This window comes from Arvicanthis niloticus, chromosome 6 (assembly GCF_011762505.2).
Source record: "Arvicanthis niloticus isolate mArvNil1 chromosome 6, mArvNil1.pat.X, whole genome shotgun sequence".
In the NCBI taxonomy this organism is placed as follows: Eukaryota; Metazoa; Chordata; class Mammalia; order Rodentia; family Muridae; genus Arvicanthis; species Arvicanthis niloticus.
This window is the reverse complement of record NC_047663.1, coordinates 44,672,990-44,688,895: the sequence shown is the minus strand read 5'-3', so window position 1 is coordinate 44,688,895 and position 15,906 is coordinate 44,672,990. Positions and strand designations below refer to the sequence as shown.

Below are 15,906 nucleotides of genomic sequence, written 5' to 3'. Positions count from 1 at the left end.
GTGGACAGAGTCCAGGGAAGACATTCAATGTTGACCTCTGGCCTCCACACATGTGATGGGGCACAAAACAGATAAATGTAGTAACAAGTATTAAGGACATGGCGCAATGGGAGCCATCTTGCTGCTACTGGGAACGGAAACTGGGAAACAGTCTGGAAGCTTCTAGAAACACTGACTATGTAGCCCAGAAATTCCTCTCTCGATAGATATTCAAGAAAAATGGAAATGTGTCTGCTTAAAAATGTATACACAAATGTTAATGGAAGAATTTATTCATAGTGATCAAACAGTGAGAACAACCCAAATGTTCACCAACTGCTGACCGGAGAAATAAAAGGTGACGCCCACACAGAGGACTATCGTTGACAGTAAAAAAGAAGTAACATGTTGAAATGAATGAACTTGGAGAACGTCATAAGTGTAAGAAGTCAAAAATCACATTGGGTGATTCCATTTATAGACAATATCCCAAAGAGACAAAGCTACTGAGACAGAAAGTAGTTTAGTGGCTGCTGATGGCCTGTGGTGTGGAAGACAAGGGGGTGTGACTATTACCCAGCACGGGGCTTCTTCATTCAGTGAAGAAATTATTCTAAAGTGTATTTTCAAGACAGTTGCTCTTCTCTGAGAATATATTAAAATACATTCAATTGTATACCTTTAAATGGGCATAAGATGTTGTACAGTGGGCTGGATAATGGCCGGAAGTAATCATTAGGACCCTGAGTCTGTAAATGATACCTTACATAGAAAAGGAATACTTGTATATATGACTAAACTAAGGTTTGGGGGCAGGGAAACTATTCTGAGTTACATAGGTAAACCCTAAACGCAATTACAAGGCGTCTGTAGAGCCAGGGAGGAGGAGGCAACACAGCTACAGAGGCAGAGGTTGGTAATGCTCTAACACCCACTAGTGACCAGAGGCTGGAGGCAACCCTCCAATGGGGCTTCAGCCCTGTGACCAGAAGCTGCAGGTGACCGTCCAGAGGAGCTGCAGCCCTGCCAACACCTAATCATGACTCAAGTTGCTGATCTTGGACTTTTGGTATCCAGGTCTGTGAGAAAATAAACTTTTGTTGTTTTTAGAAACGAACTTTGTAGTAATTTGTTGTAGCAGCAGTAAGAAAGAAATAATGTAGAGGTCGAGGTCTCATGAATTCTCCCAGTAGCCTTTGCGCTTCCTCTTCCTGTAAGCAGCCAGAGGTGACCTGGGAAGATGGTTCACTACTCCCGTGACCTAAGAAAACCCCACAAAATCATGCAAATCAAGAGGTTCAAACCTTCGTGTTCACTTTAAGAACACCCGGGAAACTGCCCAAGCCATCAGGGGTATGCATATCCGCAAAGCCACCAAGTATCTGAAGGATGTCACTTTAAAGAAGCAATTTGTGTTATTCCGTCGGTATAATGGTGGAGTTGGTAGGTGCGCCCAGGCCAAACAGTGGGGCTGGACACAGGGACGGTGGCCAAAAAAGAGTGCCAAATTTTTGCTGCACATGCTTAAAAACGCAGAGAGTAATGCTGAACTTAGGGTTTAGACATAGATTCTCTAGTCATTGAACACATCCAGGTAAACAAGGCACCTAAGATGCGCCAACAAACCTACAGAGCTCATGGCTGGATTAACCCATATATGAGCTCCCCCTGGCACACTGAGATGATCCTCACTGAGAAGGAAAAGATTGTTCCAAAGCCAGAAGAGGAGGCTGCACAGAAGAAAAAGATATCCCAGAAGAAACTGAAGAAACAAAAACTCATGGCACGGGAATAAACTCAGCATAAAATAAAGGCAGATAAAGTAAAAAAAAAAAAAAAGAAAAGAAAAGAAAGAGAATGTGTGAATTAAATCCTAATAAAGTTCTTACCAATGAAGTTTTTAATAGCTCCATAATTATTGCTCATTTATTTTTATATTTCTAATATATTTCTCTTTTATATATTCTCTTGTAATGTGCTGTCATAAGATTCAAGAGAGTACGATCATTTTTATAAATTGTAAATTTTATTATAAATGTTATATTTTACCATTTAGACATATGAAAAGTAATTTTGATCTGGCTTTTTAATGTTTAATGTTGAAACCTGCTCAGTTTTGTTCACTTATTTAATTTATCTGCTTTTTCTTTATCAAGCCTCTAAATATGTTTTGGTATTCTATATTAGGTGATTTGTTTATAAAACAGTTATAACACTCCACCCTGTCTATGAAATGCCACAAACCCTGAGATGGACAAGTGACTGATTTGAAAACATTTCTGGAATTGGAAAGGAGGTTTTAATCAAAAGCTCACAGTAAGTATCAGGTGTGTCTTATTTTAGGAGTGCAAAAAGACTATTCATCTTAGAATTGGAAAACTGGTTGTTTTTGGGTTTTTTTTTTTTTTTTGGAGGTTTCTGATTTTTTTTTTTAAATACATGGTCTTACTCCGTAGCCCAGACTGGCCTCTAATTCACAATTCTTCTGCCTCAGCCTCTCAAACACCAAGATTTCAGGCATGTATGACCATGCCCAGCTGAGAGGCTACATTTAAGAGGACATTGTTAAAGAAATTCTCTCCTTCTCCCTCTCAAATAACTAGGAGTCATATTTACAGTATCACTGTGATGGCAGTGTTTTCATAAGCTTTGAGGGGTTGGCGGAGCGCTCCATGGCTGTGAACACTTGATCCCTTGCAGAGGACTAGGTTTTCTGTTCTTGGCTCCCACATGGCAGCTCACCACCTTCTGTAACTCTAGTTTCAAGGATCTGTCACTCTCTTCTGGCCTCTAGGGCATCAGGCACACACACAGTGTGCTTACACACAAGCAGGCAAACTTTCATACATAAAAAAATAATAAATATATATTTTAAAAATTCCGGTGATGCTACTTTGGCAATGGTAAAATGAGGGCCTTAGAGTAAATTCACTCTCCAATGAACAAGAATTAACTAGTCACACCAAGCTTCAGCTTTTTCTTTCAGTTTGTAAGGTTAAATTTCATCTCCAGAGAACTAAAAACACAACGAGAAGGTAGTTGTCACTACCAGACCGTGACACACACACACACGCACACGCACACGCACACGCACACGCACACGCACGCGCACGCGCACGCACACGCATGCGCGCGCGCACACACACTGTCTTACTGCCTTCACCCAACTGTTCATTTGTTTCTCTAGTAATTCTGGGTGCGATTAGAAATTGCCCATGCTATTTCCAGCTGAGTTTGTTAAAACAGAAAAGAAAGACTTGTTGTTGCTGCTGCTATTGTTCTGTCCTCCTGCTTTTACTTGTCTGATAGCAAAGGGAGACTAGGTGATGCATTAAAATTAAAATACACATATTCTTTGGGAGATTCATGTCAGAGAACACTCCTGTTTTTGGAAAATTTCTATAAAATTCTGTAAAATGTTTCCTTTTTCTCTGGAGAAAAACCATGATTCGGACTTTTTTCCCCCCTCATTTGTAAAATTGGCTACTTGTAACAGAAAAGTTTGTTCAATAAGGAGCTGTATATTTGGCTAGCTGTTTTAGAAGGAAAACCAAGTTATATTCTTTATGTTATTTGTTAAAATGATTTTCAAACTCATCTTAAAAATAAAAACACCCGACTGCAACGACTGTGCCAATCTTGAGAGTGCCCTGTGAGCGCAGGAGTGACAGGAAGCACCTTTAAATGACCCCCTGATTTGTTTGTACAAAAATTAACACAAATGTTTTTAAGGTGGAGACTAGCTTTAATTTTCTTTTCTTTTTTTTTCTTTTTTAGTTGAGGAAGTTTGAGCTAGGCATGGTGGTACACACTTTTGATCCCAGCACTCAGGAAGCAGAAGCAGGCAAATCTCTAAGTTTGAGGGCAGCCTGGTAGACAGGGTGCATTCTAGGGCAGTCAGAGCTACACAGAGAAACCCCTGTCTCAAAACAAAACAACCCCCCAAATAATAATAATAAATGACAATAATAAACTGAGGAAATTTGAAAAACACTTATAATTGGCTATCATTCACAATGCCAACAATACACAATGGGCATTTATATTTCTAGCTTAAAGTAAACATAAAAAGGCAGGACAAATATGGAGACTGGGCTTATGTCCATGTTTGTTTCTACTTGTTTCAAGCTGGGGCTTGTCCCAAGCGATCCCATTTTTAAAAAGAGCAGCTTCCTCTGTCTTCAGCGCAAATGCTGAGGTAGAATGACTCACGTCTTGTTTGTGCAAGTGAACAATCAGAGCACAAACCACAAGGCAGGGACTGCTAAGCAACCTCTTTATACAATAAAGTCTAACTACCTCTGAACACCAAGTTAAGTCAGGAACACCTGGGTACATGGGGCTATCAAAACCATAACATAAACACAGACCCATGCACTTATTAAATATGCCAGACCAGAGAATGATGTAACCACCTCCCTTGGTACTATAAAAGTCATTTTTTTCCCATCCAGAAAAATGGCAACAGCAGTGACCTGTGACCTGAGCTCTGGTTCAAGTGAAGTTTCTCCTGCCTGGGAGACTGGTTTGAACTGACCCTGGTTTAAACTGGTTTAACACTGCCTTCCCTTCCCCCACCCTGCAGCATTTGACAAGTCTGCACAGTGAGCAACTCTGCACCTGCACTTCATAAAGCTTCTCTTGACTTCTCCAGAGACGGGTCCTTGAATCTGAATCAGCTGCCTTCAGTATGATCTCTCTGTGGATTCTTTACCCATTTGAAGCCATCCTATAGCACCCCTGACCCTAATGTAAAATACATCATACTTTAATACTCAAACAGTGTTAATACTGTTTAACTACTATTAGTAATAGTAATTAAGATCAGAATAATAGACTCTACTACTGTCAATGACTGTGTCTACCAAAAGAAAACAGTAATACTTAGTGAATAAATAAATAAAGCCAAAGAAATTGAAGTATCTTTGAATTCATGACATCAGACATTAAATGTGGAAAGACACAAATGTGCCCATGTTGATGACATAGCTTGCTCACATTAGAAAGAAATATAGTCACACAATAAAGTGTTTTAACATAAAAATATTTAACCTCTATTTTTAAAAAAAGTGAGGCTCAAGGAACACAGTTCAGAGGCAGGGGCTGCCCAGCATGTGCAATCTCAAGCATGGAAAGAAGACAACAAAATCAAATTGTAGGTTTCTCATTCTTAGCAGTGCTTACTGAGTGGGGATACATCGTTGGTGGGAGAGCGAATCAAAGCCATCAACAGCACAACGTGACAGCAGTTACCCTGAGCTTTCAGCTCTTCTTTGACTTAGCCAGTTCCACTTCTGGGAATCCATTCTAAACAAATTACTGGTGCTCTGTCAGGCTCGAATAACAGTTAGACTTGACCAGACATTTCTGACAACTGAACAGATGTCCCCCTAGTTCTAGAGGCTGCACTGCCTGAATTGAAGGTTCAATGAGTCAATGTCTGATGATGTCTCTTCCTTGGGTTGCAGATGGCTGTCTTCTTGCTCTGTCCTTACACTGACTTTCCATATATGCCTATAACCACACATGTGTGTGCCTCTTTTCCAGAGAGAGAGAGAGAGAGAGAGAGAGAGAGAGAGAGAGAGAGAGAGAGAGAGGTCACACACTTGTTATAATGTCACTAGTCTTACTAGTCCTATTCCACTCCACTTTAGGCCCTAAAATTTAGGGGTCAGGGACGTAACATATACATTGAGAGGATGAGACACAGTTTTAAACTGTAAACAACAATTTAGATGCAGGTGTTGTCTTAGTTTTATTAGGAGATTGAGAAAGTAACTGTCCATCAATAAAGCTATGACTAAATAATTTAACCACGTAGCAAAACATTACACTGCCATTAAAATGGTTTAGGGACCAGGATGGGAAAGGAGCACCTTTTCCTGTTCCTCTAACTTAATTACAGCTAAAACCTCTAGATATGTGACTTACAACAAGCTTTAAGGCCGTGAAAGCTGAAAGGAAGGTGGCAGGCTGCCCAGGGACCTCAGGACCTCAAGGCCCGCACAGTGCTGACTGCTTTGGGCTTCTTTTTGCCTCATCAATGGCCTTCAGAAATGCCAGTTAAGAACAAATAAAAGCAAGAATTTAAAACCAAGAAAGGTCTGCACTGGCCAAAGGAATAAAAGGTGACTCATTATTGTGATCTGAGGAACATATCATGGTATTAACAGTAGATAGAAGCTGGTACTAGAACTACAGGCTTAACATTTTTTCTCTTTACCTTTTTGTTTGCAATGTTCTACAATGAGCCCATATTACTTTCTTAGTGAGCTATGCTTCACATGATTTAAATTCAAGTTATTTTTATAATTAAAAATAAGAATACCTTCTAAATTGCTTATTTGTAAAGAAACTACTAAGACAAATAGGTAAGCAGCACTGAGAATCAATTTTTGCAAAGAAATGTAAGTTATGTGTATAATTACATTAAAGAGAAAAAGCCTTCCCTTTTCTGAACTGTTTCCTCCTCAGACATGCAAGTGTGTAGAGGGCAGAGAACCATTCTCAGAAGTAGGTCCTTTCTGGCCATCTTTTGGGCTCCTGGGGTCAACCTCAGGGCTTCAAGCTTGCCTCTCCCTGACTTGCCCAGCTCCTCCAAACTACCCAATACTGTTTTTGAGTAGTGTATCTCTTTGATATATGATCTAGAACCATTCCAGAATGTACTTAAGAAATCCTTCACACAGAAACTCTATCTACTGCGTGGCCATCTAGGTGCATGGCTGTCACCTTCAGTGCACTAAGAGTGTATGAGAGGAAACAGGAAAGCTAAATTAACTCCCGGACTTGGTACAGAAAAACTGGGAGGAAGAGACGAAACAGAACACACAAAAGCATGCTGCCGGGCAGTGGTGGCGCATGCCTTTAATCCTAGCATTTGGGAGGCAGAGGCAGGCGGGTTTCTGAGTTGAAGGCCAGCCTGGTCTACAGAGTGAGTTCCAGGACAGCCAGGGCTACACAGAGAACCCCTGTCTCAAAAAACAAACAAAACAAAACAAAACAAAACAAAACAAAACAAAAGCAGGCTGTAGCAGACAGGATACTTGCCTAACAAAATGGCTTCTTTCATTATTCCATACAGTAGAATCATACTTCCTCAGGTTTGATAAAACTATGTAGACCTTGAGTCTTAGATCTCACTGTATTTGTATGAGCAGATGTCAATGAACATAAAATGATGAGGTTTTTTTTCTTCATCTTATCAGAAGGTGTCAGTAGAAGTTTTTCATATTTTTGTATCATAAATGTCATGAGTTGAAAGAAAATAAAGAAGCTATTTGAAAATTGTAACCCAATTTCAGAGGGGTTAAATATTTTGAAGTATGTATCTTAGAAATGATAAGGTTTTATTCTTTCATTTGATTTAATCCTCAGATGCTGTATGTGACATCTACCCAAAGCTGATTGAAACTGGCAGAATAATTTGATACAAACATTAATAACATAGCTCCTTACTTGTATAAACTGCTTCTGGGTCAATCCTGGCTCCACTGATTTCATGATAACCAGATTTTTGCAACGCGATTCTAATTTTAGAATAAAAGTTATTTGCTAATTAGTTTGGATATAATAAATTCAAATTTTATACTTATAATATAGAACTTAAAATTATTCCCAACTAGTATCTATCCATAGTTATGATGAATAATTTACAGTTGGGTAACATCCCAGTTGGTATCAAGGGTTTTTTTCTTGGTTTTCTTTAACCAAGAAACCCCTATATTAAAAAGAATGAATCTAACTTTTTAATTACTAGGTTGGAATAAAGCACAAACAAATATGCATAATAACATAAATGACTAAAAATAAGATTATTGTTTAAGTTTATGAGAGTATTTATACCAGGAGATCTAAACCAATGCTTCTCTGTAAACTTCTCTTTAAAATCTTCTTCTCTCTCTCTTTTTTTTAAGAGCTAGACTACTTTTTACTTTGTTTTAAAGATGGGTCTCTCCACACATCCCTAACTGGCCTTAAACTCACAGAGATCCTCTTGCCTCTGCCCACTGAGTGCTGGGATCAGAGGTGTGCTTAAAGTTTAAGTGGTACCTTATACTGCCAGTTACAGAATTCAAGAGCACCTGAAGAATCTTCCCTATGCCCTTGTCCCAGTCTGTAGTACTTGGAGCTGCTGTATGAAGCAGGAGAGGGAGCTGGTTAAACAGCTTAAAGTTTCTTTGTCTTTAATGTCTCTAAAATTAACAAACGCCATGTGGATATGATCTTTTAGTAAAAGATGTAAATAATATAAAGGCTATTCACCATCTCAGAAAATTGTTATGTGAGGTGACATAAATTGTGTGTGGATATGAGCATTTTCCTTTTTTCTGTGTTCCCCTAATCATCTTCAGTCCCCCTGATCCCAGAGTCTGTCACCACTGTTGCTTGTCATCTTTTCTGGAACCTTCCCATGCATTTCCAAATGTATATGTATATGCAGACACATAGATCGTTTGTTTTGCTGTGATAAGTATCATCATTTTCATCAGCAACTTTCTTTTCTCACCAGTCAATGTAGGCTTTTCATGTAGGATCAGGAGCTCAGGGGACAGATTGGAATCGGGAATCGTCAACTAGAATCATGGGTTAGAGTAAGAAAATCCAGGGTGTGTGAGCAGTGTGTCAGGAGATGAGAAAGCCAAAAGGCAAACACCAGAAAAGAACATTTAATGTGCACAAGAACCAAGAAATGAAGATGCTAAGAATTCATCAAACAGCCTCCTGGATGAGGGTGAGTAGCAACAGGGAATGTTTAACCCTCTACTTTAGAGGCTAGGGACTTGGTGCAGTGGTAGAATACCTATCTAGGTTTGGTCCTCAGCTCCAGAAAAACAAAACCAAAAAGTTCCATCTGATATAATTACATAGTCTATGTTGACCTTGCCAAGAGACAGATACAGTTTTGTGGTGAAAGAACTAAGACACCAGCTCCCTCTCCTGCTTCATACAGCAGCTCCAACTACTACAGACTGGGACAAGGGCATAGGGAAGATTCTTCAGGTGCTCTTGAATTCTGTAACTGGCAGTATAAGGTACCACTTAGGGTCACAAGAGACCTTCCACTTCCAGGAAATTGTGCAGACTAGACTGCTTTCTACCAGCAACGGCTGAACACTGAACAACTTAAGGGGAAGGGTTCCATTATGATTTTCTTTGTGTTCTTTACTGTTCCTGGTCTCTGGAACCGAGCAAAGGCTCAATGGATGCTGAATGATATAGAAAATCAATGCTGTAGAAAAGGGAAAGCGGGGTGAACACCCATCTGTCTGGGAATTTAATGTCTTTAGAATTTCTCTAATTATTATCAGGATCCTAAAGAAGTTTCTTAACCCACCCTTTACTAACTCTCGCCCAAAATAAATGAGTAAGTAAAGTCATTGCAAGGAATCTCCAAAACAAAGTGGAGGCTGATCTGAGGGCAAGAGCTCAGTTCTTAACCAGGCTGAGAGCAGGAGGAAGACATTGGAAGGAAGGCCCAAATCATGTTCAGAAAAGAGCAATCAGGATGCTAAGAAACATACTTTATTTTAAAAAGCAGGGAAAGGGCTGGACATGGTGGTGGCAGCTCACACCTTTAATCTCAATACCCCAGAGGCAGAGGTAGGCAGATCTCTGTGAGTTTGAGGCCAGCCTGGTCTACAGAGTGAGCTCTAGGACAGTTAGATATAGCTATGCAGAGAGACCATCTCAAAAAACTGGGAGTGGGGGGAGCAAGGAAAGAATTTAAAAAATTCTCACTAAACATGGTGATAAAACAAAATACAAAAAAAAAAAAAAAAAAAAAAAAAAAAAAACAAAAAACAGTGTGTTAAGCTGGGAGGCAGAGACAGGAGGATCTCTGTGAGTGCCAGGCCAGCTGGGGTGGTTTACACGGTGCCAGACCAGCAGAAGCAGCTACCATAGTGAGACCCTGCCTCAAAGCAACAAAATGAAGCAAAATAATTACATAAATCCCAGGATCAAGACTCTACTATGCTCTACTTCTTATGGTACAGGTTAGATTTTTCTTGGCCTAGCCTCAAATAAATGTATCAAAGCCTATGGTTTCCCACAGGGATAGGGCTGTTCTCTCATCCTGGTGTGCACAGTGGAAATCTGTGGGAGAGCTTTTCTTGTTTCAGTGGCGGGGGTGTTATAGAATTTCCAGTTTCTATGCAATAAAGGCTCCCCACTCCTGTCAGACATTGAAAAAGGTGAAAAGTCTGCTTATACTAATTTTGAATTTAGAACTTATATGTAATTACAGAGTGCAGTTTGCTATTGTTTTGTTGTTGTCCTTGCTGAGTTTTGAGCCTAGGCCTTTGTGCATGCTTAAGGAGTACATGTTCTTTAACTGAGCTATACATCCGGCCCCTCATTTTGCTATTGAATTTTTCTGAAAATATAACTACGGCGAAATTTTTGAGTGAGGGTTGAATGTAAAATTTATTCTGGAACTTAAACGGTAGTTGTCCACCATTCCAGGAATTGTGTTATATATAGAAAAAGACATTGCAATCTTAATGTGAACTTGTATGTAACACATCTATGTTAGTCTGCATTTATAATACCCCTACTCATGGGAATAGCATGTATCTATGTATGTATATATATATATATGTACAAATATTAATATATATGTAGATGCACATATGAATATATAAATTCCTTTTGCTTTTATTTTAAAATGTCAAATACAAGGAAAATAGTTACTTAGATATAATCTTACTTTTCTTATATCTAACTATTCATTAAAAGTAGGTTAAAAGGTCTATTCATTATTTCTTCTAGTGACATTGTAACCAGACATTTATACATTCATATACAATACATATAACTTTTTAAAGATCCGTTTGTTTGTTTGTTTGTCTACGTAAGTACATGGGGAGGGGATGCTGTGGAGGCCAGAAAAGGGTGTTGGATTCCTCAGATCCATAGTTACAGCCATTTTCAGGTCAGCAGCCTTGTTACCTGGGTTCTAGGATCTGAACTCCAAGCCTTACAATTTTCCAGCAGTCACACTTAACCACTGAGACATCTCTCTGGCCGTAGCTGCATATAATTTTAATGCCTCTCTGCTCTGTAGACTAGGGTGGCCTCAAATTCAGAGATTTGCCTGCCTCTGCCTCTGGACTGCTGGGATTAAAGGCATGGGCCCTCCACTGCCCAGCAATGTTTCCTTTATTTTAATTATGGCATTATGTTTTTCTTCTAAATTCTGCAATTACTATTTTCTGGGAATGTCATAGAGAGTAAAAGGGGGGTAATCACACAATATTAGTAATATAAGGAAGCACTGAACTAGAGAGACAGGATGGTTGATTACTTCAGTGGTCTTTGACATCTTGTCTCTGGAAAGAACAGGGGAGGTTAATTTATCTTTAAGTGCTTCCAACAACATAGGTCTTAATATTGACTATATGTGGTGGTTTGAACATGGTTATCCTAGGGAATAGCACTATTAGGAGGTGTGGCCTTGTTGGAGTGGGAGTGGCCTTGTTGAAGGAAGTGTATCACTGTGGGAGTGGGTTTTGAGATCTGCCTCCTAGCTACCTGAAGACAGTCCTCTCCAGGCTGCAGTTGGAACAAGATGTAGAACTCTCAGCTCCTCCTGCACCATTCCTGCACCATGCCTGCCTGGACACTGCTATGCTTCCCGCCTTGATGATAATGGACTGAACCTTTGAACCTATAAGCCAGTCTCAATTAAATGTTGTCTTTGGTCACGGTGTCTGTTAACAGCAAAGAAACCCTAAGACAGAAGTTTACATGGAAACCCTAACTAAGACACTATATGACTTCAGCCTCCCCCCGCCCCCAAATGCTACAGGAATAGGTATATTTACCAAGATTCAGCTCTGGCTTCTGAAAAAAATCATAAAGGACATTCTGAATCTGCAGAGAGAGGAGGGGAGAGAATATATTACTTCTCAATGACCACACATTTAGTTTTTTTAGACTAAAAGCCATGTATAGTCTTTCTAAGTGCTGGGTGATCTAATCTCTGTTTAGTTTAGTATTTCACCTTCTTATGTATGCCCTCATTGATTTCCATTCTTATTGCGTGAGGGCTGAGACACTGGGAATAATCCCATTTTGTCCCCTCCTGGGAACATAACTAGCAGCCTGTGATGGTGTGAGATAGATAAGGCATCTTCGCAACTATCTAGGCAATCCTGAGAATTCTCTGTACTTCCTTATCCTCTAATTACTAAACACAAATTTGCAGAAGTTCTTTTTGGCCCCTTTTAAAAACAGATTTTAGGCTTTCTCTTTCTGTTCTCAGGAGTTCCTGGCCAGACTTTCTGTCTCCCCACTCTTTCTGTCCTTCTCTGCCCACTTCTCTGTCCTCATGACTCTGCTCCTGTATGTCTGTCTCTACCCCTTCTTTAGGCCATCACTCTCCTCCCTTCCCCCAAATAAACCCCCCTCTATACCAGGAAAAAATAGATTTTAATTTCTATGGAGAATTTTAAAATTTAAAGTAAACTGAACAGGCAGTACCAAGTACCCCAGCAACATGTGCAAACACATGTGCGCGCGAGCGCGCGCGCACACACACACACACACACACACACACACACACACACACACACTCCCTGACTACTAATATCCTGTGCTATAGTATAGAGTTGTAGAACTATTACAAATGATGGACCTACAATAATGTACTATTTCTTCTAAAGCCCACAGTTCATACCTAGGGTAACTTTTGGTATTATATGTTTTAGGGGGTTGACAAACGTATAATGGTGGCATTTGTCACTGTAGTATCATATAGGATTGTTTCACTATCTTCAAATATTTCATTTTCTAATAGGTAGGAAATAGAACCAGCTCCGAAGCTCAACAACATAGGAGTGGATAAAGAGAGTGTAGAGCATGTACACAATGGGACTCCATTCAGCAGTACAGAATCATTCAATCACATTGGAGGAAAATGAGTAGAACTCAAGATGGTTCTGAGTACCGAGTGTTTCCTCTCACACGGGGAACCTTGAATTCAAGGATATGTGTATAGGTCATCAAAGTAGAGTGGGGACCACAAGGGACAAACAAGAGATCTACAGGGAGGAGAGATAGTGTAGAAGAATGTAGTGGACACGTGGGACTTGAAAGCAGAAAGGGAGACTATATGAGAGGAAGAAGGGGACATGAGGGAGGGCTTTGGGAAAGGAGGATGAATTAAGAACAAAGCATAATATACATTACATGCATGTTATATTATATCAGATATATTATATAACATTTATATTTATTTTATATAATGTTATATTTGTATCATGTATTTCATATATATGAAAATGACAAACATTTTACTTACATGCTAACTTAAAAATAAAAATTCTGTGTTCCACCTATTTATTTTTTTTCTTCCCCAATAGCAACCCTGTCTTTTTTTTTTTTTCCATACTTTTTTCCTGTTCCAGAATATCATGTAATCAGAATCACATAATATTCATTCTTTTCTGCTTGGATCCTCCAACTTTGTAGCATTCACTTAAGTCTCCTCCATGTCTCTCATGGCTTGGTATCCCCTCCCTTTAAGCACCCACATCCTACTGCTTGACACACCAGTTATCTGTAGCCATTTAATGCAGGCTTCCCAAGTCACTCACTTGTGTGGAAAATTACAAGTAAAGCTGCTACATACACCAACACCCAGGAGTTGTAGTGGACAGGAGATTTTAAGTAATTTGGGCAAATATAAAAGATTGCTATCATTGGATTGTACATTATAAAAGTATGTTTAGTTTGTGTAAAACGTACACAAAAATTGCCAACTTAATTGTTTTTGTTTAGCTTTCTAAATGGCTTATTTTCATGTGTGTGGGTGTTTTGCCTGCATGTATGTCTAATGTATCACATGTGCACCTGATGCCCTCAGAGGCTAGAAGAGGGCATCATAGCCCCTGGAATTAGAGTTACAGAGGGTTGTGAGGCACCACTGAGTGTGGGGAACTGAATCAGGGCTCTCTGGAAGGGCAGCCGGTGAGTGCTCTTAAATGCTGCCCCATCTCTCCAGCCCTACAGACAAGAGTTTTACAATGTAGCCCAGGTTGGTCTTAAACCTATAGTAATCTTCCTGCCTCAGCCTTCAAAGTTCTGTGATAAGAGGCATGTATGAATTTAGTAATTTTTTAAAGAGTGTGTGTGTGTGTGTGTGTGTGTGTGAGTGTGAGTGTGTTGTGTGTATGTTGTTTAGGTAGAGTCTCACTACATAGATCAAGCTGGTATTGAACTTAAAGTTTGTCCTCCTGCCTAATTATGTTGGAAACCCTTATCAGAATCAAGATTTTTAAAAAATCTTGCCAGATTTGTATTTTATTCTTCATATCCAAGAGAAAGATTTGAAGAAATCAATAAATTCCTATGGAGTAGACAGGTCAGGAACTGGCTTAGTACAGTGTTGTGAGGAATTTCAATGGAAGCCTCTGACATTCCACTTAAGGTGCTAGCAACTTTCCTCTTATCACCCACCCCACATTCCCTCCACAAGTGCTCTCCCACTTACCACCCACCCCACATACCCTCCACAAGTGCTCTCCCTTTTACCACCCACCCCACATACCCTCCACAAGTGCTCTCCCACTTACTACCCACCCCACATACCCTCCACAAGTGCTCTCCCACTTACTACCCACCCCACATACCCTCCACAAGTGCTCTCCCTTTTACCACCCACCCCACATACCCTCCACAAGTGCTCTCCCTTTTACCACCCACCCCACATACCCTCCACAAGTGCTCTCCCACTTACTACCCACCCCACATACCCTCCACAAGTGCTCTCCCTCTTACCACCCACCCCACATACCCTCCACAAGTGCTCTCCCTCTTACCACGACTATTGGAATCATTCCTTTGGGGGTGAGAACCCATTCCTTGAACTGCTCCTCCAGAGCCTGCTTTCTCATGGTGGCCACCTTGACTTTGACTGTGCTTATATACTCTCTTTGTTCTCTCTTTTGTTTCACTTTCTCCTTCATCTTGGATATTCTGGAGTATGAGAACACAGAATGCATGCTAAGAATCCTTGGTTTGGTTCAGATAGTTCAATGGCAGAATCCAGGGCCTCACTTAAAGCCTGAAGCTGCCTTTCTTCCTCCAGCACTTCCTGTGTTCAGCACTCATCTTAGACTAATTTCTACTATTATTTCTCTTTTTACCTAAGTAAACAATATATTTAGGAAGTATTGGTGGGGATGTTAATTAACACAGTAATTATGAAAGACTGTGGAGACACCTGAAAAACATACACGTGTAACTACCGAAAGATGCAGCAATCTTACTTTTGGATATTTTCCCAGAAGACTTGAAATCAGTTTGTTAAAAGAAGTTTGCATTCATATATTAATTACCACACAATTCACGGTAGCCAAGTCCAGAATCAATTCTGAATGAATGAAGAAAATATGGCCTATAAGCACAACAAATTATTATGCATCCTTAAGAAAAAAACCAGAATTTTACTCTTTGTGAAACATGGATAGAACTAGAGAATTAGGCTAAGTGAAATAAGCCAGGTACATGAAAACAGACATCACAAGTTACTACTTATATAGTGAATTTTTATTATAAAATTCAAAAGAAACTTATAGAAGCAGAGAGTACCATGGTGGTGACAGAGGTGATAATGGCCAAAGGAAACAAAAGACATTAATTAGAAGAAAGAATGTTTTTTTTAAAGTTCCCACTGCACAATAGTATAGTTTAAAATAGAATATAACATATTTAAAAATTACTAAGAGTATAGCTTTCAAATGTTCTCCCCATAAAAAATGATGACTATTTGAGGTGAAAGATGTTAATTAGCTTGATTTAATTATGCTACCTATTTATAAATCACAACATCACATTGTACCCTATAAATATATACAACTTTAATTAGTCAATTTATAGGTTTTTGGTGTTTTGGTTTCTAGGTTTTGTTTTTGTATGTTT

The 15,906-nt window shown here is 39.5% G+C and overlaps 1 protein-coding gene across 1 annotated transcript in view; it reads right to left on the bottom strand.

The window, feature by feature from the left end:
• The window catches only part of Efcab5 (EF-hand calcium binding domain 5), a 109,125-nt gene that overhangs the window by 66,027 nt on the left and 27,192 nt on the right, over nucleotides 1-15,906 (bottom strand). Inside the window, exons 5-7 of the mRNA XM_076936262.1 lie at nucleotides 14,805-14,961; nucleotides 11,808-11,856; nucleotides 7,438-7,508 (exon numbers count right to left, since the gene is read on the bottom strand). Coding sequence (XP_076792377.1) covers nucleotides 7,438-7,508; nucleotides 11,808-11,856; nucleotides 14,805-14,961 — 277 coding nt within the window. The remainder of the gene's footprint in view (nucleotides 1-7,437; nucleotides 7,509-11,807; nucleotides 11,857-14,804; nucleotides 14,962-15,906) is intronic.